This window comes from Rhinopithecus roxellana, chromosome 4, assembly GCF_007565055.1.
Source record: "Rhinopithecus roxellana isolate Shanxi Qingling chromosome 4, ASM756505v1, whole genome shotgun sequence".
Lineage (NCBI taxonomy): Eukaryota > Metazoa > Chordata > Mammalia > Primates > Cercopithecidae > Rhinopithecus > Rhinopithecus roxellana.
The window spans coordinates 150,169,693-150,196,387 of NC_044552.1; the positions used below are offsets into that span (position 1 = coordinate 150,169,693).

Genomic DNA, 26,695 nt, shown 5'->3' on the forward strand with positions numbered 1-26,695 from the left:
ATAAAAAATACAAAACTATAAAACTCACTTGTACAGCCAATGCAAAAAGAAGAAACCAAAAGGAATCAGACTCACTACAGAAAACCACCTAAATGCAAAAAATAAACAAGGAGAGGAAGTAAGAAACAAAGGATATACAAAACAATCAAAAAGTAGTCAATAAAATGACAAGAGTAAGTCCTCACCTATTAATAATAACCTTGAATGTAAACAAATTAAATTCCCACTTAAAAGATGTAGACTGCCTGAACAGATTAAAGAACAAGACCCAACTATATGCTGTCTACAAGAAACTCACCTCACCTCACTTGTAAAGAGACATATAGACTGAAAGTGAAGGGATGGAAAAAAATATTCCAAGCAAAGAAAAACCAAAAGCAATCGGGAGTAGCCTTACTTATGTAAGATAAAACAGACTTCAAGTTAAAAGCCGTGAAAAGAGGACAGGAGGAACATTACACAATAAGGGATCAATTCAGCAAGCGAATATGACAATTGTAAATATATTTTCACCCATATATATATAAAGCAAATATTACTAGATCTAAAGGGTAAGATTGGCCCCAATACAATAATCACTGAGGACTTCAACACCCCACTGTCAGCATTGGACAGATCATCTACACGTAAAATCAACAAAGCAACATTGGATTTAAACTGCACCATAAACCAAATGAACCTAACAGACACTTACAGAACATTTCACTCAACAGCTACAGAATACATTTTTTCATCAGCAAATGGAACATTCTTCAGGATTGGCCACATGTTAGGACACAAAACAAGTCTCAACAATTTTTTTCAATCAAAATCACATCTAGGACCTAATTCGACCATAACAGAATAAAAGTACACATCAATAACAAGAGGAATATTTGAAAACATACAAATACATGGAAATCAAGCAACATGCTCCTTAATGACCAATGGATGAAGGGGGAAATTAAGAATGAAAATTTTAAATTCTCTGAAACAAATTAAAATAGAAATATATCATACCAAAACCTATGGAACACAGCAAAAGTAGTATTAAGAAGCAAGTCTGTAGCAATAAATGCCTACATTAAAAAAACTAGAAAGATTTCAAATAAATGACATTATGATGCACCTCAAGGAATTACAAAAGCAAAAACAAATCAAACCCAAAATTAATAGAAGAAAATAAAGATTATAAAGATTATTTATAAAGAAAATAAATAAAAGAAATTGATACAAAAAATACAGAAGATGAAAAAAGCTAATTTTTAAAATAGATAAACAAATCAACAAACCATTAGCCAGACTAACAGAAAAAGGAAGGAAGACCCAAATAAAATCAGAAACAAAAAAAGAGATGTCACAACATCTACCACAAAAATACAAAGGATCATCTGGAACTACTAAAAACAACCATATGCCAATAAATTCAAAAACCTACAAGAAACAGATAAATTCTTGGATACATACAATCTACCAAGATTGAACGAAAAAGAAATTAAAAATCTGAACAGATCAATAACAAGTAATGAGATTGAATCAGTAATAAAATCTTCTAATGAAGAAAAGTCTAGGACCAGAAGATTTCACTACTAAATTCGACCAAGCCTTTAAAGAAGAATTAATACCAATTCTTCTGAAACTATTACAAAAAAACTGAAGCAGAGGGAATTCTTCCTAATTCATTCTACAAGGCCAGCATAACCCTGATACTAAAACCAGACAATGACAAAACAATAACAAAAAACTATAGGCCAACATTCCTGATGAACGTAGTTATAAAAATCCTCAGCAAAATACTAGCAAATTGCATTGAACAGCACATCAAAAAGATAATACATCATGATGAAGTGAGATTTATTCCAAAATGCGAGAATGGTTCAAAATATGCAAATCAATAAACAAACTGAGTCACATCTATAGAATGAAGGACAAAAATCATTTGATCATCTCCAAAGATGCAGAAAAAGCTTTTCAAAATATTCAACATCCTTTCACGATTAAAAAAAAAAAAAAACTCTTAATAAACTAGGTATAGAAAAAAACAACCTCAACATAATTAAGACCACAAGTAACAAGCCCACAGCTAATATCCTAACATCTTTCAGCTTTTTCTTTAAGGACTGGAATAAGACAAGGATGCCAAGTCTCACTACTCTTATCAACATAGTATTGGAAGTCCTAGTCTTAGCAATTAGGCAAGAAAAAGAAATAAAGAGCATCCAAATCATAAAAAAGGAAGTCAAATTGTTCCTCCTTGAAGATAACATGATCTGATATACAGAAAATCCTTAAGACTCTACCAAAAATCTCTTAGAACTGATCAACAAATTCAGTAAAGTTGCAAAATACAAAATTAATATGAAAGAATCAGTATTGTTTCTACATATGAAAAATGAACTAAATGAAAAATAAATTTAAAGGCACTCCCATTTATATACAATAGCTGCAAAAAATTTAAAATACCTAGGAATAAATTTAACCAAGGAGGTGAAAAACCTCTAAAAGGTAATTACAAAACACTAATGAAAGAAATTGAAGAGGATGCAAACAAATGGAAAGACATCTCATGCTCAAGAATTGGAAGAACTAAAATTGTTAAAATGACAATATAACCCAAAGCAATCTAGAGATTCAATGCAATCCTTATCAAAGTACCAATGACATTTTTCACAGAAATTGAAAAAATTGTAAAATTTGTATGGAACCACAAAAGATTCCAAATGGCCAAAGAAATGCTGAGAAAAAAAGAACAAAGCTGGAGAAATAACACTACCTGCTCTCAAAATACACTACAAAGCTATAGTAACCAAAATAGCATGGTACTGGCATAAAAACAAACACATAGACCAGTGGAACAGAATAGAGAACCCAGAAATTAACCAACATATCTATAGCCAACAGATTTTTTAACAAAGATGTCAGCAACACTCATTGAGGAAAGGATGGTCTCTTCAATAAATGGTACTAAGAAAACTGGAAATCCATATACAGAAGAATGAAACTAGACTCCCACCTCTTACACTATACAGAGGTCAACTCAAAATGGATCAAAGACCTAAATGTGAGGCCCAAAGTGATTAAACTACTGGAAGAAAACATAGAAGAAATGCTTCAGGAAAAGATTTCACAGGAATCTTTTTTGGCTTCAAGGAAGAAATTCCTTCATAAGGTAGGCCAAATCCATACAGTATTCCTTCAGAAGGTAGGCCAAATTCATACAGTAAACTAAAGAGAATGTTCTGTTAAAGGAAAGAACAGTAAATCCATGAAGTTCCCTCTCAGGCCATTTAAGATAAGAGGCCTATGAGCCCACAGAAATCCAAGCTATGACTGACCACAAGTGGGAGATGTGATCTGAGAGACCAATAGATGCTTCTTCATCAACTAAGATGGACCCTAAGATTAAGGAAATAAAAGGTACCTATGAGTCAGGGGTTCAGGGCTTGGCTGCCTGACAGCGTCCTAAATTCCAATGGCTACAAGAAAAACCACACTCTTGCTAAACTCCCTAACAACAGGAGACATCAGGAAAATCCCTAACTCTGATTTACAACCCAGACCACTGCAACCCTGATTAGGCAGAGGATCAGCCTTGCACAATTCTTTCCTGAGAAGCAGCTGCAGACCTCCAGCTATTTTCGACCAGCTTATACAGACTGTGCACAAACTCTGTGTCCTACAGTTCACCTTTTAACAGAGAGAGCTGGAGACTGTCTCTTCTCAGTTTGCAAACTGATATCACTGATAAAATCTGCCTTTCTACTCTTTAGCCATCCTGGGAGTCATTACCATTGACTGTAGTAATCATTTTACTCACTGTATGTTTTGTTTTTGGTTTTGTTTTTGTTTTGAGATGAAGTCTCATTCTTGTTGCCCAGGCTGGTGTGCAATGATGCAATCTGAGCTCACTGTAGCCTCTGCCTCCCAGATTCAAGCGATCTCCTACCTCAGCCTCCCAAGTAGCTGGGACTACAGGTGCCCACCACCACGCCCAGCTAATTTTTTGTATTTTTAGTAGAGACGGGGTTTCACCATGTTGGCCAGGCTGGTGTCGAACTCCTGGCCTCAGGTAATCCATCTGCCTCGGCCTCCCACTGTGCTTAGAATCACAGGTGTGAGCCACTGCGCCCGGCCTTCATTGTAAAATTGATTACCACGTGTCATCCAAAGATGGATGGTAATCATATACATCTGTATATAAAATTATCTTGTAGATGTTGAATGTATACAATTTTTGTTGATTTTACCTAAATAAAGCTGAATCAATCAATGAATTAATCAATCAAACCATCAATAATACTTTAAAATAAAGAATTGTAAAAGTTTTTCTTTCCAGGGACATAGAAAGAGCAATTTTAAAGTACGGTTATATCAATGTTTCTATCCCGCATTGAGGGAATGCCTGCCGTGGGCTCCATGTGCTGGCACACAGTCCCCGTTCTAAGGCCGCCCTTGCTGTCCAGCCTGGCAAGTGCCCCAGGCTCCTCCCACCCACTTCCTTTCCTGGCCCAGACCCCAGGTGTCTAATGAGCATCTCTCCTGCAGTGGGCTTGGTCCTTAGAGACCCCAGCTGGGGTGTTGGGCTGCTCCTTCTGACTTCTCGGCCTTTTCATGGCTAAAACTAAAAAGCACGGAGGCTTTTCAGGAGAAACACAATTACGCTTGATTCCAGTTTAGAATCACAAAGTTCACACTGGATATCATTGATTTTCTATTTATGTCTCTTTTCCTGGTGCTCTACATTTTAGAACCTGCTCATATTTGCACTCATTGATCATTTGGGCTGGAAAATAAATGGAAGTGAAGTAACTTCCTCACATTGAACTATGGGTCAGGAGCTGGTTTCCCACAAGGAACGTGTGTCAAATGCTTAATTTCATGTGCCAATAGAAATCAAGGAACAAAAACAATTCTTCTTTACTAAGAAAGCCTAAAATAAGTTATTTTCTATTCATTCAGTCTCTGAGTTGCTCTCCATTGTAGGGATCTGTGGGGACTGTGGAGACCCACCAAGCAGGAAGCTGCTCTCTGAATAGAGTTTGAGAGGAAAATTGTATACTCACGTCATCAACAGCGTGGGCCACTTCTCTAGAGATGGAGCTGCAGGAATGAAACAACATTGAAAGTACACGTCATGAGGAAATTGCTTTCTGAATTCCTAACATTCAGCCTCTAACACACCCTTGTGTTTCTTAGCCATCATCTCTGTGTCTGTCCTGGTCACTCTAAACACCCCTATGCTTCTCTGCCATTATCTCTGTCTCTGTCCTGATCTCCCAGGACCCTGGCTTGGCTCTTCCCTCTCTTCCTGTGTATGCGGGTCCACCCTTCCATCCCTTTCTAAAACTCCACTCGTTGTCCTTTTTGACCTTATCCGTTTTTTTTTAAACTCTTTACTTTTTATTTATTATTTTTGTCTCTTCCCCACCCCCTTTTGTCTTCTCTTGATTTTTTAACTCCAATACCCCTGTTCTTTACTTCTTGTTTTCATCTTCCCTGTCTGCACTGTATGGGAGAATCATCCGTATTCCAGTAATCCACGCTTAAATATCTCCTTCACGCGCACTTTAGAGCAGTGGTGATACAGAACAAGGGACCCAAACCCCTGGCCATGGAGGCCTGTTAGAAACCAGGCTGCACAGCAGGAGGTGAGCGGTGAGCGAGTGAGCAAAGCTTCTGTGTACTTACTGTCGCTCCCTATCACTGGCATCACCACCTGAGCTCAGCCTCCTGTCAGATCAGCAGCAGCATTCCATTCTCTTAGGAGCACAAACCCTACTGTGAACTGTGCGCGTGAGGGATCTAGGTTGCACACTCCTTATGAGACTCCAATGCCTGATGATCTGTCACTGTCTCCTTCACCCCCAGAGGGGACCCTCTTGTTGCAGGAAAACAAGCTCAGGGAAGCTCAGGCTCCCACCGATTTGACATTGTGGTGAGTTGTATTATTAATTTGTTGTGTATTACAGTGTAATAATAATTGAAATAAAGTGCACAATAAATGAAATGCAGTTGAATCATCCTGAAACCATCCCCATCCCGGCCTGCCAGTCCGTGGAAACCTTGTCTTCCACGAAGCTGGTCCCTGGTGCCAGAAAGTTTGGGGACCACTGATCTAGAAGACAGGCTCGTCAGGTTCTCCCCTTCAGGAAATCAAGCATCTGCAAACCATCAAGAATCCGAAAAAATGCAACACGTTTCAAAACCAAAAGCCAATGAACACAAACAATGTGAGAGTCCACACACACGTTTATGGAGCCTCTTAGGAAGCTCTGAGAAAATGAACAGCCCAGAGCGGCGCCATTCAGTAGAAAGAAGCCTCCGTGACTACGGAAACGTGCTTGTCTTTCTCACCTGCCCAAGGCCACGCCTCAGGTGTTTTCTCAACTGCCTGAGGCCATGCCTCTGATGAGGCTACTGCAGCTGAGGAGCCCCTTTTCTGATGGGATTTCATTTGCATTCATTTGCATGTATTTCCCTCTTGTGGTGGGAGGCTCACAGGGAGGCTGGTGTGTAACAAAAGCTGTCTGGAAGTGCCATGTAAAAGGCAAGTTCAGGAAAGCTGGTCACAGCTGGGGACCGCTAACTATAGGCTGAGCATCCCTCATCCAAAAATCTGAATTCCAAAATGCTCCAAAATCCAAAACGTTTTGAGCACTGAGATGATGCTCAAAGAAAATGCTCACTGCATTATCTTGCTGATCCAGTACATGCAAAACATGAACATTTGAAAATATGAAAAAATTCAAAATCGGAAACACTTCTTCTGGTCCCACACAGTTTGAATGAGGGCCACTAGGCCTGTCCCATGCCACACTGACATACCCGACAGGCCCAATTTCCAGTCCTTTGACAAGTGACAAGTGGCCACCACTCAAGAAAGTGCAGAAGGTACTAGAGCCGGCACAATCAAGTCTAAAATCTTTGAGAAGAAAAAGTTTCAATGATTGTCAAAAGATCCGAATTTCTTGTTTCCCACTGTAGGACCGGCCAAGTGCTTTCTGAAACATTCTCAAGTCAAGTGCTGAACTGCAGGACGCAAACACAGTGAGACTCGAGCTAGGCCCTCCAAGGAAAGCTCATTTGGACAGATTAAGCAGAGGAACCCAAGACAAGAAAAAGAGCCTGAGCAAAGCTACAGAGTCAGGAGCAGGCCCTAGTGACCCCCACACACTGTGGATACAGCCAACCCCATATGGTGTCAGGAAAGCAGGGAAGTGGAACCCCTTGGAGTGGTGGGAGGGTCAGCAATGGCAGTGGGGAGGGCCAGGTGTGGTCAACAATGGGCGTGGGGAGGGTCAGGTGTGGTCAGCAACGGGCGTGGGGAGGGGCAGGTTTATGGAGGGAGGGCAAGAGAGTCAGAGATGGAGGGAGGGCAAGTGTGGCCAGCAATGGGAGTGGCAGGAGGGTCAGGTATGGTCAACAATGGGAGTGGGGAGGGCCAGGTGTGGCCAGCGATGGAAGTGGTGGAGGGGCAGGTGTGGTAAGGATGGGAGTGGGAAGGGGCAGGTGTGGTCAGGATGGGAGTGGGAGGGGCAGGTGTGGTCAGGATGGGGGGAGGGGCAGGTGTGATCAGGATGGGAGTGGGAGGGGCAGGTGTGGTCAGGATGGGAGTGGGAGGGGCAGGTGTGGTCAGGGTGGGGGTGGGAGGGGCAGGTGTGGTCAGGATGGGAGTGGGAGGGGCAGGTGTGGTCAGGGTGGGGGTGGGAGGGGCAGGTGTGGTCAGGATGGGAGTGGGAGGGGCAGGTGTGGTCAGGATGGGAGGGGGGAAGGCCAGGGGGGTTCTTTCATGGGGAGCAAGTAAGAGTCATATTGAGTATGGTTTTCAAGTAAACATTTGAGTAAATGAACTTCAGATAGTTTTGCTTTATCCATGAACACCATCAAAACTTTCTCTAAGTCAAAATTGTCAGTTGAGTCAATCCTCATTGCCTGCCTGCACAGCAGCGTGGGTGGTCTCGGGCTCATAAAGAAGGAAGGGCGCTCCCTTTTTGATGTAGTGACATAAAGAGAAAGGTCCACTCAAAGCCTGTCCCTGTTTGTTCAGACCCCGCAGAGGCAAACCATGAAAAGACAGATGCCCTCTCAGGTACAAACTGCTACCACGCATGGCAGGCCTGCTCAGGCGGTTTGGCTGTTTTCAGGCCGTATTCCAGAGGGCTGCTAACTGTCTGCTGTCAGCAAGACAGCTCCATCCTTTAAAAAAGCCCCCACCCACAACTCGAGAATGTGCTGCTTTGGGACTGGCGGCAGGACAATAGATGGCATTTAAAATTGTGCCACCCCTGTCTTCTCCCTGAGCACACACACAGACATACACACACTGTGCAAACACAGGTTACCTGCTCTGCAAGACTGGATCATCGGATTCACTATCAAAAGGCAACAAAGGACGAATCCGACAGTGAACTCTGATATTTCCTTTCAGCTCCTACAATGATAAAGAGGTCTACATGTCAACCTGGGCACAAGACTGCACTGCGGAGTGTCCCCCACTGAACATGCACTAAGCACCAGCTCCTGAGACGTGGCCGTGAGATCCGCAGCCCCATCTCCACTTTGAAAGACCCCTGCAGGGCAGTGAACAGTTATTTCATTTACTTAATTATTTTTTGAGATGGAGTCTTGCTCTGTCGCCCAGGCTGGAGTGCAGTGGTGCAATCTCAGCTCACTGCAACCTCCACCTCCCAGGTTCAAGTGATTCTCCTGCCTCAGCCTCGAGAGTAGCTGGGATTACAGGCACCTGCCACCACGCCAAGCTAATTTTTAGTACAGAAGCAGTTTCACCATGTTGGCCAAGCTGGTCTCGAACTCCTGACCTCAGGTGATCTGTCTGCCTCGGCCTCCCAAAGTTCTGGGATTATAGGCATGAGCTACCATGCCAGGCTATGAACAGTTATTTTAAACTTCTGGATTCATACTTCACAAATGTGTTCACTTGGCAAAGGGGTATCACTTGGTAATAAGTACCAAGGAAAATCCCTTTGAATGGTATCCTGGGCTCAACCTTTTAGGCATTTTAGGGGGGATTCTGGAAATTCAATATCTGTCATATTTCCCTGATTTAATGACTGGAAGGAAATTAGAAACTTTTTATTCTCATAAACTCCACTGGTTTCCAGTGAGCAACACATCTTTACTGTATATGTCCAGACACTTGCCGAATCCGTTCTGAAATCTTGTCTTGGATTCACAGCGAGTTTATTCAGCCTGTTGTGCTGAGCAGCTCCTTCTACAGTTTGAAAACCGAGTGAGTGTCATAGGCCAATGATTTACAGCCTCCGTCTGGTCTCTATGAACCCACAGAAGCTGGGATCAGCCTCTGCTTGCACGTTCTCCATGGGCCACACACTGCACGCTCGTCGTCTAGACCAGGAGACCCAGGCTTGAGGTGGAACACTCAGAACCTTCCACAACCAATTCTTCCCTGTGGGACTTGCCTCCATCTTAGGAAGGTTCATTTTGTCCTTTTCACACTCCAGATTAAAAAAAAGCTGCAGCATAGTGAGACTTTCTAAAGTGCTAGGTGCTTCCCTGATATCTCCCTTTGTCTTTATCGCAACCCAGAGAGGTGGTGCTATTGTGAAGATTAAGTAAGAAATACACTAAACTGCTTTCAAAAGTACTTGGTACACAGGAAGCACTCAATAATGCCCTCTTATATCAATGTTTGGAGCACTGAACTACATAAGTAGATGCTTAAAATGAGAATTATTCTTTGACACATCTAACAGCTGGAGAACCTCTCAGCATGGCCAGGGGAGAGAAACTTTGCAGGGACACCGGCTTCGTGGGCCTCGGGCAGGTGGAATTCGGAAAGACTGGCTAAAGCGCAACCATCAAAATCAAACCTCACAGAAGCGAGGGTCACCAACTCAGTCATCCACCTTGGCATCCTCGTGTTGTAAAATCAAACTCTGAGACTTTACGTTAAGTTTCACGGGATCTCAGGTCTCATACCTTCGACCAAGTAAGCACGAGAGCCTCCGGGTCTTGTTAATGGGCAGGGAGAGACGTGGCCGGAAGGTGCTGGTGACGAAGGGGCAGGGCAGCCTCCACCGGCACCTCCAGTTACAACAGAATCCCTGCTTTTCCCGCGCCAGTCCCCATCTCTGCAGATTCCCGCGCTCCCGACTCCCCATGACAGCTCTTTCCTCGTGCCTCACAGCAGCCGGTCCCACTCCCTGCATTGCCACCAATGTGGCCCAGGCTGCCGGCCCCCGTGACGCTACAGTCATCCCCCCTGCTCCCCATCGTGGCCTCCCGACCGAGCAGCCAGAGTGACCCCGAAAGCCTAAATCAGCCTGCGGCGCCCTCACCCCTCCTCCAGCTGCCATCACCTCCTGGGTGAAGAGGACGCAGGTCACAGCCCCCGCAGCTCTGCCCCTCTGCCCTCTGGCCAGGCCGCCCCACTGTCCCCCTCCCCGCTTTCCTTCCCGCCCAGCACCCTCCTGCAAGGGGCTCCTGCGTGTTCTGCGTGGGCCTCTCCCCGGGGCGGCCCCGAGTTTTCCCCGACGCCCACGCTCACCACCAGGCTGTTGTGCAGGACCTTCCTTCTCTGCCTCTCCAGCTGGTGACGTGCACTGACGTCCTGCAAGGCCTGCTCCAGGTGCACCACCTTTGCCTGGCACGCTGAAAGGACGAAGGGACAGAGGCATTACACCGGAGAGGACATCCACGGGACCCAGCAGGTCAAATTCCTTTCTCTAAGTATGGGAGACATTTTTAAAAACAATGGAGTCTGCCAGGGCCAGCCGCGTGCTGTGGTGTGTACTCCTGACCGCTTTGGACCCAGGCTGCTCTGTCCCCACCGTGACCAGGGACTCACAGAGCTTACCCGGGGGGACCTCTCCCCACAGTTACCCCGTCCGCCATTGGCCTGAATGCCACCAGCCTGTGAATGCTGCCCAATCGTCCGCACGGCAGCCAAGGAGGTCTCTGCTCCTAACGCACTGGGAGCCCTTGGTGCGGGGGAGTGGGGCAGGGAAGCAGATGCTGGGGCCGGGCTCTGCTGCTGTGGATTGTAACGGTGGTCTGGGCCTCCACTCCTGCCTCTGTCCCACCAGGATGGCGCCAAGGTGATGTGGCGATGAGTGGGCACTACGTGGGGGTCTTGGTCAAGCTTGGACACCCCAATCCCCAGACTGGCCATTATGGTGGAGGCAGTGTGAGGGTGACATGGAGCGCGGTGTCGTGCTGCAGGGGACACCTTGTGACTGTATGTGTCATGATAGCCAGGGGCCCCTCCGGATGTCACTTAGCCAAAGGATGTAGCCCGGCCGGGGCTTTCTCCCCCAGGCCCGAGAACCTGTAGGGCAAGGCCCCTCAGCACAGATGCAGCTCTCACGAGGCCTGAAACCGAGCTGGACTTGCAGAACCTCGCATGCTCCCTTTCGGAAAGAAACACCCGTTACCAGGTCCAGACTGAATGTGGGTGTAAGAAAGTGGGAAGGGTCCCGCACAGTGAGAGAGGGACCCTCCCAGTCACTTGGTCTTCTGAGCCTTGACTGTGTCCGGCCCCAGCCACCAGCCTGTCCCCACTATCCCTCTCGTCAGCGCAGCCGAAAGGAGTTGCCTGGGCACCTGAGGTGGCTGAGGCTCATCTTTGAGGAGCATGGAACTCGTGGGGAGAAGTCGCACCCCCCGGGAAGCCAGGTAAGGAGGCCCCGAGACCCTGAGCCTGATGCCTGGGCAGGAATAAGCCTCCTGGGGACCCCTCTGTGTGGCGGGACTGCACCATGGCTCCCACAGGCAGGGTCTCAGCAGGCCCTGCCTCCTCACGTGTCAGCATTCCCTCTGTGGGACAGCCTTGGCTGGTCCCTGCTTCTCCCTTTGAGTTTCATCTTTTCAAAGCTTAGTTACACTGCTTTTCACAAAATTACTGTGAAAATGAGACGAGATCGGGCGCGTTCAGGGTGGTATGGCCATAGACATTACTGTGAAAATCATTTCACAAAAGTGATTGTCCCTTTCCCTGGAGCACATGGCTTATAAGAACACAGGCATTGCTGGGTGTGGTGGCTCGCGCCTGTAATCCCAGCACTTTGGGAGGCCGAGGTCGGCAGATCATCTGAGGTCAGGAGTTTGAGACCAGCCTGGCCAACATGGTAAAACCCCATCTCTACTAAAAATACAAAATTAGCCGGGTGTGATGGCGGGCGCCTATGATCCCAGTTACTCGGGAGACTGAGGTGGGAGAATCGTTTGAACCTGGGAGGCAGAGTTGTAGTGAGCTGAGATGGTGCCACTGCACTCCAGCCTGGGCGACAGAGAAAGACTCTGTCCCCCCACCCCCACCACAAAAAAGAACACAGGCATGCACACATCACTTCTACAAACACAGCCTCCGGGGAGTTATGAGCAGAGTGCACTGAAGAAAACTAGGCTACTGCAGTGATTTCAAGAAAGCATCACGTAGCCTCGCAGAAAAACAGTACAGGTTCCAAAGTTTCCATACACCTATTTTGCAATAACAGCAGAACAACACTTGACCAAGTTCCTAACTTGACAATCATCTATTTGGCCTGTGGACACACTGAACACTGGACAGAAGCTGTGAGCGTGAGACGAACATGGGGACGGTGCTCTTTGGTTCTTTTGTTTTTTGAGACGGAGTCTCGCTCTGTCACCCAGGCTGGAGTGCAGTGGCGCAATCTCGGCTCACTGCAACTTCCGCCTCCTGGGTTCAAGCGATTCTCCTGCCTCAGCCTCCCAAGTAGCTGAGATCAAAGGCATGTACCACCACACCCAGCTAAGTTTTGTATTTTTAGTACAGACAGGTTTTCACCATGTTGCCCAGGCTGCTCTCAAACTCCTGGCCTCATGTGACCTGCCCGCCTCGGCCTTCCAAAGTGCTGGGATCATAGGCGTGAGCCATTGGGCCTGGCCGGATAGTGCAATTTGGACGATGAGTTTAAAACTGCAGAACCAAAGTAACCTCTTCCACAGGCTTCAAGCACAGTAGCTGAAGATAATAGACCCATTATAACAAAAGAGTAGCCAAATGCTGTGGCATTCTTAGAAATGAAGAAAGAACTGAACTGATAAACAAACAAACAAAAACCTCACGTCATATTTTAGGAAACTCTGACACAAAATGCCCAGTGTGGACACAGGTGCCAGTTCAGTAGTGACCGTCAAGGCCAGGGAAGTGCCCTGTGGTGACCAAGAGAACAAGGAGCTCCCCTGGCAAGTGGGGTTGCAGTGGGAGCTGGGAGGGAGCAGTGCACGCACCGACGTGGCCGAATCACACGGTGCCTACCCTCGTCTGTGGAATTAGGTGTCAGCTAAAAGGAAAAAGAAATGGAAACTGAAATTCTAGCCGGTTATTGTCTTAAAACTGCAAACATTTCTCTTGAGTGTGGACTGACGCCCGTCCTACCTAGCAGGGTCTCGGCGCTCTGCTGTGTTCTTTGCACCGCGGTCACTATTTCAGAAACATGGTCCTGATACTCATCCTGATAATCTCTTAGGAGTGCCCGCGAAGAAGAATGAAACGCCTGTATATCCTGGTTAAGTTTCTATAGAATAAGAACATACACGATTCGTCAAATTATATTATTAATGATCACAGTATGATTACATAATAATTAGTTATATATGTTTCTATAGAATAATAACATACCCACACAATTAATGTAATGGGGCCCGGACATGTTGTTAACTGGAAGGGTTTAAAGCAGAAGTGGTTCAGCACAGGCGGGTGGACACCCGCTGGGACTGTTTTCATGCCGCCTGTGCCTCGGCTCACTTACAGAAGTTCTGACTCGATATATCTGGGATTTGTATTTTCAAAGCAGTACATGTGCTTTTATGCCCTTAAAGTATTTAAGAAACAGAAAGTCAAGTATTTCACCAATTTCCGTAGGAAGGGCTGCTCACTGCACGGTGGGGTGATGCTGGGCGCGAGCCGTGTTTCCGTCTGTTGTTGACTTCCTCACGATGATGGCTCGGGCTCAGAGCCTCTCATCACCGCCTGAGAAATGGGGGCTGCCCTCCTAATCTACTATCCAGACCTGCTTTCTGGAAGCTCAATTATCACGAGCACATGGTGGAAAACATGTGGGCCGGTGAAAACAACTTAACATGTAAATGTACATAATAAAGTTCCAGGCACAATACATATGAATGCTTTTAGAGAACTTTGGGAGCAAAGCTACTGATGTCCTGTGTGCAAAGTCCTCTTCTCCCCCTGAAATTATCTGAAGGATCTTCCATGGGAAGATTTGACAGAACCAGGACACTACTGCTTAATATTTAATATCAGACACTCTTAAATCACGTGAGTATAACTAAACTTAAATAAATATTCTTCATTTCTTTAGTCAAGTCTCTCTTTTCTATAAAATGGAGATGACTTTCATATGTTTGGGAAACATTGTAATAACTTAATAACATTTTAATATCAAAACTGAAGTGTTTTTATTATCTGGAGTACAGAAAAAGTTATACAACTTATTCAATTAATTTTATTCAGTTTGAAAAGAATGAAAATTAATTTCATATACATTTATTCTAAATACACTTATGCAGCTTATGAGGGGGTGGGATATCTCTAATTCTGACTAACAAAGAGAACAGATTAATCCTGTTTACAGATGTTTTACTGTTGTAGTCATTATGCTGGTCACATTGTTTAAAACAAAAGGTAAAACAATGTTCTCAACCAAAGGTATAAAAATATCCTCCTACTATTTCACCCTGGAGAATTGCCAAATATACTATACGGAATAACTATTTTTTTAACTTTCACTTCTAAAAATTATTAGTAGTTTAACAGGAGCTGTTCACACTGATGATATGCTGTACGAGATCTATTTAATCTAACATGTATAAACATGTTTTCTACCATTTAACATTAAAATTAAATTGAGAACTTTGATTAACTAAAGTAAGATTTTAGTTTAATGATTTAATTTGATTAATTAAAATGAGAATTTTGACTCATAAAATTGAACTACTACCACAGCTATTTGAAATAATTCATTTCATGGCCAAAATGTATTTTTCCTTCTGATATTTGCTCAGAATCCCAATCCTATGTTTTGTTTTGTTTTTAGGTTTAGTCTTCTGTTTAGTATGTATTAGAAAGCAGAACCCCCTGAGTGAATACCCTCTGCAGTTGATTATGAAAATAGTAACGATTTTGGCCTGGCGCAGTGGCTCACGCCTGTAATCCCAGCACTTTGGGAGGCAGAGGCAGGCGGATCACAAGGTCAGGAGATGGAGACCATCCTGGCTAACACGGTGAAACCCTGTCTCTACCAAAAATATAAAAATTAGCCAGGCATGGTGGTGGGCACCTGTAGTGCTAGCTACTCAGGAGGCTGAGGCAGGAGAATCGCTTGAACCTGGGAGGTGGAGGTTGCAGTGAGCCAAGATCGCATCATTGCACTCCAGCCTGGGTGACAGAGCGAGACTCCATCTCTAAATTAATTAATTAATTAATTAATTAAAAGAAAGAAAGAAAACAGTAACGATGGTATACCCTTTTAAAGAAGGCCAGAATGGGCCTGTAATGGAAACTTGTATCTAACACACGAGGGGCTTTCCTGTTTTCAGTGAGGGCTTCTTTTACTTCCATTAGATGACATGTCTTTTGACGAGCATAATTTAAACCATTTCGCCAGAAATCAACATAAACATTCACTGCATAAATTAAAACTCTGGCTTCCGGTGAAGCTGTTTTTACCTGAATGACACGATCCAACTGGCTCAAGGCTGACCGTGTGTTTCTCTGCAGACGCTGCTGTTTGTTGTACAGGGTGGAAATCCGCGTGGCCTCACTGCGACTCTTTTCAATCTTTCCCTTGTACTATTGCAAAGAAAATAAACAAAGACAATTTAAAGTCTTCAAACTTTGAAGCAGAAGCAGAGGAGAGCTGAACCTCTCCTTTTTCCTCTGAGGACAGAGTGGTTGCTGATTGTCCCGGGTGCACCTGCCCGCCTGAGAGAAGACACCGCCCCCGCACGGGACTCACTGTAGCCGGGAACACGGCGGGGACAACTCCAGGTGAGCCAGGGGCGCGCGGGGCACGGAGCCACAGAGGCCGTCGGGGAGGCATCCCCAGGGCTGGGCCTGAGGGTCTCGGCCAGGTGCGGGGAGGCAGAACGTCCTGAAGAGGGGCTGCGTGTGAGGCCAGCGATGCCCGCGTGTGAGCTCGGGGTCCCGCGCTGCCTGCGGTGCCTCCGGGGAGCTGAGCCCGCGCCCGAGTCCTGGCTCAGAGACGGCCAAGCTCAGTGCCTCAGGAGCAGAGGGACCGGGGCGAGCCGGGCCCAGCGGGGCAGGAGGCTGCAAAGTCACCGAAAGTAACTGGAGCGAAGGCGGCCGCAGAGCGGGGTGCGATTAGGTCAGAAAATCGCTGTATTCTCCGTGCCAAGCTCCTCCGAAGTGGAAAGGTGTTAACAGAGAACTGCAGAGCAGGGCGGCTCCCGAGAGCCCGGGGGTGAAGAGGCCGCCAAGAGCACCGGGCCGGATCCGTGGGGCTTGAGGATGGCTGGGAAGGCTCTCCCACCCTCATCCGACTAAAGAAGAAGCTGCAGCAAAATTTAGTCCCCGGCCCCCAAAGGCTCAGATCCTCTCTGGGGAGAAAGCCATACCATGCGTGTGAGCGTTAGAAATCAGCCTGCGCGTTAGAAACCGTGTTCCAGAGCCTCCGGGACTCACCAGGTGTGGAACGGCAATTCCGAGAGTGCGCGGTTCCAAAGTCTCTGGGACTCACCGGGCGTGGAACGGCAATTACGGGAAAATCCATGGCGCCAGGATGGCCTGCGCTCAACGTGGGGCTGCCCTGAGCTTTGCGGGATTTGGCCGTGGGCAACAGAAAGACGGGGGAGCGAGCCTCCGTGGGCACAGGGAGGCCGGACTGCCCTGGGAGGTGCTGAGGAATGGAGTTGGATGGAAATAAAGTCACCAGCTGTTGGGCAAGGGACACGGGACTTATCTTAGGTGAGGGCGACATGGGAAGCAGGAGCATGAGTCGCAGGCAGGGAGCTCCGCCTCGGGGAGGGTGAGAGGCTGGGAGGGCCACGAAGACCAGGAGGCCGGTGCAGCCGCCAGATCTGCAAGGTGCATGGGGTGGACAATGCTCCACCGGCGTCCCCGCCTGGGAGTCCCAGTGGAAAAGCCATTTCATTGCAGGGCCTGTGACGCCAAGCACGTCACACACCAAGGCCACGGTCTGGTGGCAGTGGGGCATGCTGGCCTGGGGGAGGCAGCAGGCAGGGCCATCATGTGGAGATCGGCCTTCCAGTGACTGGAACCACCAGGAGGGGCTCACAGTGCAGACGTCAGGGCTCCACGGCTTCATTTCACACTGTGTGTCTAATGATCTTACATGTTAAAAAAGATCCTTTAAAAAGCTCATCTAAATGACACTAGAAAAGTCGCCGGGCTTGGGCAGTGCCCCCACCCCAACAGCGGTGGTGAACAGCACCAGGCTCTGAACCAGACCCCAATGGGAAGGCTGGGCCTGCACTTCAGGGGTCCGCGGCCACACGGACAGCCACTCCTTGACAGGCTGCTGGCACTGCAGAGGCTGTGACGTCCTGGAGGGCCACTCATGCTGAGGGAACCTGAGCAGGGCCGTCCATGTTCCGCTGGAGAAGGCTTTGCTGGAATGTGATGCCGAGGGGTTTACCTCTGCCGTCTCAGGCACACTCAGGCACTCACCAGCAGGGGTCTGGGGTCCCTCCTCCATGGAAGGACCCCTTTCCCTGGCCAAAGATGGAGACTGGAGTGTGACTGTGGAGCAACCACGCCTGGGGTTCCTTGAGATCTTGCTGACCAAGAGTCTTGACCCTTCCAATAAAGCCACGAAATGCTGTTAGGCTCTTAGGTTGGACAAGGTTACTATTTCCAACTGTTTTCATTACTGTAGAATTACACTGTGCACTTTCAGAGAACAATGTGGCCTGGAACTGGGTGACGAGATTTGATGCTCAGTCCCATGGCTTTTTGTCATTGTGAACGTGGGAACGTTTCTCACCTCTCTGGACCTTGGTGTTGCCGCCTGTGTGCCTTGGTCTTCAGTGCCCAGGAAGGGCATGATAATGCATGCACACCCGGGCCTCAACACCCCAGGAAAGAACGAGTTTAAAAACGAATGCAGAAAATATTCACTTCATTTAAGAAGTAGTATGAATATCCCTTAATTAATTTGCAAATTTTGTACAACTGCATTTTTTTTTTCCAACGAAACTCAATGGGGTTATTCAAGGATAGTCAAGAAGAGTAGAAGCCCCACTTGGCCCTGATTCTGCTGAGATTCCAAGAATTCGAAAGGGGTAATAATTTAAAGATGATAACACAATGGTTTCCTATTTCCACTGTTACAAATTACGGGAAACTGGGGGCTTCCAACAGAAACTTCTCATCTTGTGGTTCTGGAGGCCAGAAGTCCAGACCCAAGGTGTGGTCGGGCCTCCCTCTGAAGGCTTCTGGGGAGGGCCCCTCCTGCCTCCTCCCAGCTCTGGCTCTGCTTACAATCCTTGGCCTGTGGTTGTGTTGCCCAGTACACATGGTCACATCTGGAAAGCTCCCCTCCTCCATCCCCACGTGACCTCTCTGTGTGGAAACTCCTCTGCCTCCCTCCTCTACGGACACTCACTCACGGTAGCATTTAGAGCCCACCAGGATAATCCGGGACACTCTCCCATCCCAAGAGTCTTAATTTGGTCACATCTGCAAACGTCCTTTTTCCAGTTGGTTCACATCCTGATGAGAAGCTTCCAGGGACTCAGCCTGCTTTCTGTGGCCGCTTCTCAGCCTACCCAAGTAGCAACAGCAAACGGTAGAAAACCTGAGTCCGTGTGTGCCAAGGGCATTCTCCCCATGTGCTCCCTTCCTTTTCAATTCTGAGAACAAACCTGCAAGAAAAACTGAGCAGAGTCATCTTCCAGACACGTTTTCTTTGGTGAGGCAGATGGATGATATGGGTGGCATCATTCAGGTGTTCTGGGGCTGATCCCGGGACGACAGATCACTGGAGTTACCAGAAGAGCGGCTTCCTGGAACAACCGGGTGTGGGAAGGGCAGAAGCATGCCAGCGGGGGCCTTTGGGGCGATGGAGACCCCAGGCACCTGGCTTGTGGTGATGGTGGCTGCTGCGGTTTGAATGCGCCACATCCAAAATTCATGTGGAAACTTAACCCCCGATGTGGTGGTGTTGAGAAGCAGTGCCTTTGGGGACGGACCTGTGCCTTGTGGACGGACAGAAGGGAACCTGCGCAGCCTTTGGGGATGGACCCGTGCCTCGTGGACGGACAGAAGGGAACCTGCGCAGCCTTTGGGAATGGACCCGTGCCTCGTGGACGGACAGAAGGGAACCGGCGCGGCCTTTGGGGACGGATCCGTGCCTCGTGGACGGACAGACGGGAACCGGCGCAGCCTTCTGTGCTCCCCACTGTCCTGCCAGGCGAGGACAGTGCCAGAGATGGCACCATCATTGAGGAAGAAGGACCCTCGCCAATGGCCCCGTGGCATTTGGCCTTGGATTTTCCGGCCTCTGGAACTGAGTGATCAATTCCTGTTCTTCATAAATGTCTCAGTCTCAGATATTTTTTACAGCAGCACAAATGACTAAGTCAGTTACACAACTACACATTTCCTAAATGTTGAATTGTACACTTAACATGGGTAAATTTACGGTACACCCACTTGGTACACTAAACCTCAAGAGAGCTGTTTTGAAAAAGCGTGAGTTCCTGATGAACTGTTACTCATTAAATACCTGTGAGCACAGAGACACACAGGAATTTGGAGCTCAACCTTGATCCAGTGTAAGAAGACACTTCACACAGCCACCAAGGAGTCCCTGTCAGCTCACTTGATGGCAAAAAGAAAAGGTCCCAGGGAGTCACCCGCAATGGATTTCTTCTACAAGGTCTAAAAGCTGACTTCAACACGAAATCACTCCCCACTGGATACAATTCCACTCAGCCTGAGGGACATTTAAAAATATTACCTCTGCCAATTTCAGAAGAAGGACAGCGTTTTCCGTTTCCAGTTCTGCTATCTTGTCTTCTTTGGCCTACAACCAAGGATCCAAAAAGGACAGTGACCAACACAGCACTTACCTTGTTGTACTGAAATCATGAGACTTCTATTAATCAGCCACCATGTTCACCCTCAGAACACAGCGTACACCGGACGCGAACACACGGGCCCTTGGTGAGCAACTGTTGTCCTGGCTGCCGTCCTGGGCTGCACAGCCGTGCTTTGGTCAATGACAGGCCTCGTACCTCACAGTGGCCCCTTGAGAGGGTAGTGCCTTATTTTTACTGTAGCTTTTCCGTGTTGCGATACACACATCCTCACTGTTGTGTTACAGCCACCCGTGGTGTTCGGCAGAGTCCTGCACTGCACATATCTGTGGCCTGGCTGCAATGGCCACACCCGATAGCAGCAGGCGGCACCTTCCCAGTTCGTGAAAAAGCACCCCACGATGTCCCACAATGACAAAGCTGTCCAAGGACACATTTCTCAGAACACAACCCCGCCATTAAGTGATGCCTAACTGTATGGGAACTGACCGATGCTGGGCTCGGATGACGCCGCCGTCACAGGACAGGGAGGAAAGACCATCTCCACCCTGACAGGCTCTGCTTCCCTCCCACCGTCCACGCTCACATCCACCACCTCTCCAGCCTCCAGTGTGGCCCCTGACCACGCCCACATCCACCACCTCTCCAGCCTCCAGTGTGGCCCCTGACCACGCCCACATCTACCACCTCTCCAGCCTCCAGTGTGGTCCCTGACCACACCCACATCCACCACCTCTCCAGCCTCCAGTGTGGCCCTGACGCTCACATCCACCACCTCTCCAGCCTCCAGTGTGGCCCTGACCAGCAGTGGCAGCCAAACCTGGGGGCTTGGACCCTCCCACCCCTTGTCAGAAGGGGGCTCAGAGAGGCTGGCTGGGAGGGCTGAGGACTGTCACAGAAACACTGGGGCAGAGAAGCAGCCAGTGTGAAGGCCTTGAGGTGGGAACGAGCGTGGCGTGTTGAGGACGGGGCAGAGGCCTGCGAGGCCAGTGAGTGGGTGAGGGAGGCTGAGGTGGGAAGGAGGCCGGGGCATGGCCAGGGTGTGTGCAAGCCAGGTGGAAGACTGGGTTTGATTCCACATAGATGGGAGGGCACTGGAGGGTCTGACGTAGGGCTGTCACATATCACCTGTCAATAGTGAACACAGAGAGAGCCAGCAACTGGAGAATTTCCTGCAAAGACAACCACCAGTTTCTTAGGCAGCAGGTTCAGGTGCAGGCCCTCCTACAGGGGGTTCAGTCCTCTGCTGGGGACTCCTCCTCCCCCACACCTGCTGACACGCCCACAACCAGCTGTGATGATTTTAGGACAATCTTGCTTGTAACTCCAAACTCTTTGGGACTGGTGATATGACCTGAGGCCTTGGGAGTCATCTACACCAGCAGTCCCCAAACTTTTTGCCACTGGGGACTGGTTTCATGGAAGACAGTTTGTCTACAGGCTGGGGGTAGGATGGTTTTGGGATGAAACTGTTCCACCTCAGGTCATCAGGCATTAGATTCTCACAAGGAGCACACACGTGCAGTTTACAAGAGGGTCCGCGCTCCTCTGGCACTCTCATGTCGCTGCTCATTTGGCAGGAGGTGGAGCTCAGGCAGGAATGCTCATGGACCCCTGCTCACCTCCTGCTGCGCACCCGGTTCCTAACAGGACACGGACCAGTATCGGTCCATGGCATGGAGGCTGGGGACCCCTGATCTATGCTATCCATTGCTATATGCAGTCCATTTAACTTCTTAAAAAGAAAGCTCTGGAGTATTTCCTCTCGAGTCCACTTAATTCCAAGAGGGCACCCTCCCTTCAATGGACAACTGCAGGAGCAGACACCACCACTCTCTGCCAGCTTCTTCTTTCTGACATTAATTAAAACGTTTCCGTAGCCTGACCTAGGTACAAATCACACACCAGACGATATACTCACGTGCACAATTCAGTGAACCTTAGTGTACGTTGAGTACAACACTCACCAGAATTAGTTTCAGAATATTTTCATCTTCCTCAAAAGAAACCCTTAGACATTACTCCTAACTACTTCCTACCCCCAGTGCCAGGAAACCACTGATCTATTTTCTGTCTCTGTATTTGCCGATTCTGGACATTTCATGTAAATGGAATCACACAACATGTGGTCCTTTGTATCTGGCTTCCACTCAGCATAAGGTTTTCAGGGCTCAGCCATGTGTAGCAATATCAGAATTTCATTCCTTTTTATTACCAAATAGTATATTCCATCATATGGATGTGTAATATTTTGTTATTCATTCATTAGCTGATGGACGTTGAGGTTTTCTCTTCCTTTTGGTTATTAAGAATAGTGCTGTCAGGACATTCCCGTATAAGCTTTGTGGGGAAATGTTTTTACTTCTCTTGGGTGCATATACCTAGCATTTTGAGGAACTGCCAGACTGTCTTCCAAAGCAGCTGTGAGGCAGGAGAATAGGGAATTAGAGTAACCAAGGGTGAAGGTAGAAGCAAAAGAACATCAGGTGCAGCTAGTTCCAGGCAGGACTGGGCCGCACACAGGCCACAGTCTCCCTCTGGTGATAACAAGACAGATAAGTTTGCATGTCAGCCTCGGATTGACCATGGGCCACATCTCCGTTTCAGCCTCTGATTGGTCACAGGCCTCTAAAGGGCACCCAGAGGTGTTACCAAATTCTTTTCGCCTCAGAAAAGCCCTATAGAACATTGCTACTGGGGTTCTTGAGCCACTTGCTTGAGCCCACTCCTACTCTGTGGAGTGCACTTTCACTTCAATCAATCTGCACTTTCAATACATTTGTGCTTTTGTTGCTTTTTTTCTTTTGCTGCTTCTTTCTTTTGTTGCTTTGTTTGTGCATTTTGTTCAATTCTTTGTTCAACACACCAAGAACTCGGACAATTCACAGTCAAGACGTTCCATCCGGAAAGAGCAGCATTATTTTTACATTCCCACAACTGCATGAGGATCCTGGTTTCTCCACCTCCTCTCCAACACCTGTTATTATCTCTTTTATTATAGTCCTCTTTGTGGGCAAGCAGTGGTGTCATGCTGTGGTTTTATTTGTCTTTCCCTGGTGGCTAATAATGGTGAACATCATTTTCAGTGTAAAAGTCTTGTTAAGTCTTATACCTTGTACTTCTTTGGTTAAAGGCATTCTGAAATGTTTTGATATTTTTGATGCTATTGTAAGTGAAATTGTCCCTCCTTCCCTCCCTCCCTCCCTTCCTTTCCGTCCCTCCCTCCCTCCTTCCTTCTTTCCTTTCTCTCTTTTTCTTTTTTTTTGACGGTCTCACTCTGTTGCCCAGGCTGGAGTGCAATGGCATGATCTTGGCTCACTGCAAGCTCCGCCTCCCAGGTTCAAGCGATTCTCCTGCCTCAGCCTCTCAAGTAGCTGGGACTACAGGCATCTGCCACCATGCCCAGCTAATTTTTTGTATTTTTAGTAGAAATGGTGTTTTGCCATGTTGGCCAGGTTGATCTCGAAATCCTGACCTCAGGTGATGCACCAGCCTTGGCCTCCCAAAGTGCTGGGATTACAGGCGTGAGTCACTGTGCCCAGCCTTTATTTTATTTTTTTTTTAAATAGAGACAGGGTCTTGATATGCTGGCCAGATTGGTCTTGAACTCTTGGCCTCAAGCAATCCTCCTGCCTCAGCCTCCCAGAATGCTAGGATTATAGGCATGAGCCACCATGTCTGGATGGAATTGTTTTCTTAATTTCATTTTCAGTTGTTCATTCCTACAATATACATTTGCTTTTTGTATATTGACCTTATATTCTTCAACCTTGCTGAATTTATTTACTGCGAACGAGTTTTCTTTTAGTGGATTTCTTTTTTTTTTTTTTTTTTTTTGAGACAGAGTCTCGCTCTGTCACCCATGCTGGAGTGTAATGGCGTGATCTTGGTTCACTGCAACCTCCGCCTCCTGGGTTCAGGTGATTCTCCTGCCTCAGCCTCCTGAGTAGCTGGGGTTACAGGCACCTGCCATCATGCCCAGCTAATTTTTGTATTTTGAAACATGGGGTTTCACCATGTTGGCCAGGCTGGTCTGGAACTCCTGACCTCAAGCGATCCACCCACCTTTGCCTCTTAAAATGCTAGGATTACAGGCATGAGCCACTGTGCCTGGCCCCTTTTCAGTGGATTTCCTAGAATTTTCTGTCTACGAGATCATGTCTTCTGCAAATTGGAGATCATCTTCCCTCTTCCTTTCTGATGTAGATGCCATTTCCTTTTGATTTCCCTGCCCAACTGCTTGACTCATGCTTCCAGGACAATGTGGACCAAACATGTTGAAAGTGGATGTGTCTATCTTGCTCCTAGTCTCTGGCGAGAGGCGTTCGGTCTTTCAGCAACATTAGCTGTAGTTCTCTCACAGATGCCTTTTATCAAGTTGGGGAATTTCCCTTCCATTTTTATTTGATTGAGTGTTTTTATTATGAAGAGGTATTAAATTGTGTCAAATGTTTCTTCTGGGTCTATTAAGATAATCATAGCAGTTCTGCCCTTTATTTTAATTGATACGGTCTATTACCTTAACTGATTTTTGAATGCTGAACCTGCCTTGCATTCCTGGAGTGAGTCCCGCTTGGTCCTGATGTATAATTCTCTTTATATATGGCTGGATTCTGCTTACTCATCTATTGTTGAGGGTTTCTGCACCTCTATTTAGAAGAGATACTGCTCTGTAGTTTTCTTTGCTCATGATATCTTTCTGTGGCTCTGGCTTCAGGGTAATATGGCTTCATGGAATGGGACATGTTCTCTCCTCTTCTAGATTTTGAAAGTTTGTGAAGGACTGGTGCTAATTCTTCTTTAAGTGTTGGGTAGAATTCAATGACACCATCTGGACCTGAACTTTTCTTTGTGGAGGTTTTTGGTTACTAATTTGATCTCTCTACTCATTATAGTTCAATTCAGATTTTCTATTTCTTCTTTAATCGGTTTTGGTAGTTTGTGTTTTTATAGAAATTTGACCATTTCATCTAATTTGTTGGCAATGTTCATAGTATTTTCTTATAATCCTTTATATTTCTGTAAGATAATATTCCCTTTTTTATTATTTTTTTTATATAGAGATGGGGTCTCACCATGTCACCCAGGCTGGTTCCTAATCTCTCACCTTGGCCTCCCCTTTTTTAATCCTTGATTTTTGCAATTTGAGACCCTGTTTAGTCAGTCAAGCTAAACGTTCATCAATTTTATTGATATTTTCAAAGAGCCAATTATTTGTGTTGATTTTCTCTGTAGTTTTTCTATTCTGTATTTCATTTGCTTCTGCTCTGATCTCTTTTGTTTGCGTCCTTCTACTTGTTTGAATCTAGTTTGCTCTCCTTTGTCCAGTGTCTTCAGGTAGAAGAGCAGGTTGTTGACGTGAGATCTGTCTCCTTTTAAAATATAGGCTTTTATATCTATACATTTCCATCGAAGCCTTGCTTTAGCTTCATCCCATAAGTTTCTGTACTGTGATATCTTCATTTTCGTTTATCTCAAAGTACTTCCTTATTTCCTTGTGGTTTCTTCTTTGACACATTGGTTATTTAACAGTGTCTTGTTTAATTTCCACATATTTGTGAGTTTCCCAAATTTATTTTTGCCATCAATTTCAAATTTAACTCTATTCTGAACACGCTCCAGGATAAACATGCTGGGTCACAGAACAAGCCTGAATACATTAAAGGATAGAAATCGTATATGATTCAGGCTTGTTCTATTTAAAGGATAGAAATCGTATATGATTCAGGCTTGTTCTATTTAAAGGATATAAATCATATATGATTCAGGCTTGTTCTATGACCTAGCATGTTTATCCTGGAGTGTGTTCAGTGCGCACTTGAGAAGAATTCTCAGTTCTGCTGTTAGGTAGCGTGTTCCACAGATGTCTGTTAGGTCTGTTCGGTTTATCGTGTTCTTTGAGTCTTCTGCTTACTCGTTTTCTATCTAGTTGGTCTATCCATAATTGAAGGTAGAGTATTGAAGTCTGCAATCACTGTTTTTGAATTGCCCATTTCTCTTCCATTCTATCGGTTTTTGTCTCACTCGTTCAGAAGCCCTGTTGTTAGGTGTATTCTTCCCTCCTCTCTTTCATATTATTATAGTTATGCACATTATATGTATATATGTTGCAAATACAACACATTGTTATAATTATGACTTTACATAATTTCATGTTCATTAAAGAAGGTGAGGAAAGGAAGGAGAATACATATATATTTCTATGCAAGTTCTATTTCTCTTTTTATTCACCATGTTTGCTTCTCTTCATTTGGTCCTGTGGATTCAAGTCACTGGTGTCATTACCTGACTCCAATAAAACTTTGCTTTCATCACATCCTTTGTGTTATTTTTGTCAAATACATTACATTTCTACATGTTACAGGGCCAGCCAACAGTACAATTATACACATTCTGTCTTATACAACTGCTCTTTAAATCAGTTAAGAGAAGGAAAACGAAGAAATATACATGTCTACTATCTTTTATAATTACGTGATTACTGACACTCTGTGGATCTGAGCTTCCTTGTGGTTTTACCTGCCTTCAGCCTGAGGGACTTCCTTCTCACAATACATTCTCTCAGATTTGTTTTTCTAATAGTGCTTGTATTTTGCTTTAATGTTTGAAAGACAGTTTTGCCAGATATAAGACTCTTGATTGACAGGTTTTCTTTCCTTTCAGCACTTTGAAC

The 26,695-nt window shown here is 46.4% G+C and overlaps 2 protein-coding genes across 3 annotated transcripts in view; one reads left to right on the forward strand and one right to left on the reverse strand.

The window, feature by feature from the left end:
• KIF25 (kinesin family member 25) overlaps positions 1 to 26,695 on the reverse strand; it is a 64,144-nt gene that overhangs the window by 32,367 nt on the left and 5,082 nt on the right. Inside the window, exons 2-7 of the mRNA XM_030929558.1 lie at positions 19,944 to 20,009; positions 15,671 to 15,793; positions 13,361 to 13,499; positions 10,508 to 10,611; positions 8,322 to 8,410; positions 5,043 to 5,079 (exon numbers count right to left, since the gene is read on the reverse strand). Of these exons, the coding sequence (XP_030785418.1) occupies positions 5,043 to 5,079; positions 8,322 to 8,410; positions 10,508 to 10,611; positions 13,361 to 13,499; positions 15,671 to 15,793; positions 19,944 to 20,009 (558 nt within the window). The remainder of the gene's footprint in view (positions 1 to 5,042; positions 5,080 to 8,321; positions 8,411 to 10,507; positions 10,612 to 13,360; positions 13,500 to 15,670; positions 15,794 to 19,943; positions 20,010 to 26,695) is intronic.
• Positions 10,171 to 13,026, forward strand: LOC104678502 (putative uncharacterized protein KIF25-AS1). Of its 2 annotated transcripts, XR_004056978.1 has the most exons (4): positions 10,171 to 10,341; positions 10,550 to 10,913; positions 11,046 to 11,634; positions 12,750 to 13,026. XR_004056978.1 is itself a non-coding variant. In XM_010383821.2 (2 exons), the coding sequence occupies exons 1-2, from the start codon at positions 10,863 to 10,865 to the stop codon at positions 11,291 to 11,293; spliced, it is 330 nt and encodes a 109-aa protein (XP_010382123.2). In that variant the 5' UTR covers positions 10,643 to 10,862; the 3' UTR covers positions 11,294 to 11,363. The 2 variants fall into 2 exon arrangements, 1 of the variants encoding a protein (XP_010382123.2); XM_010383821.2 differs by lacking the exons at positions 10,171 to 10,341; positions 12,750 to 13,026 and having other exon boundaries at positions 10,643 to 10,944; positions 11,046 to 11,363.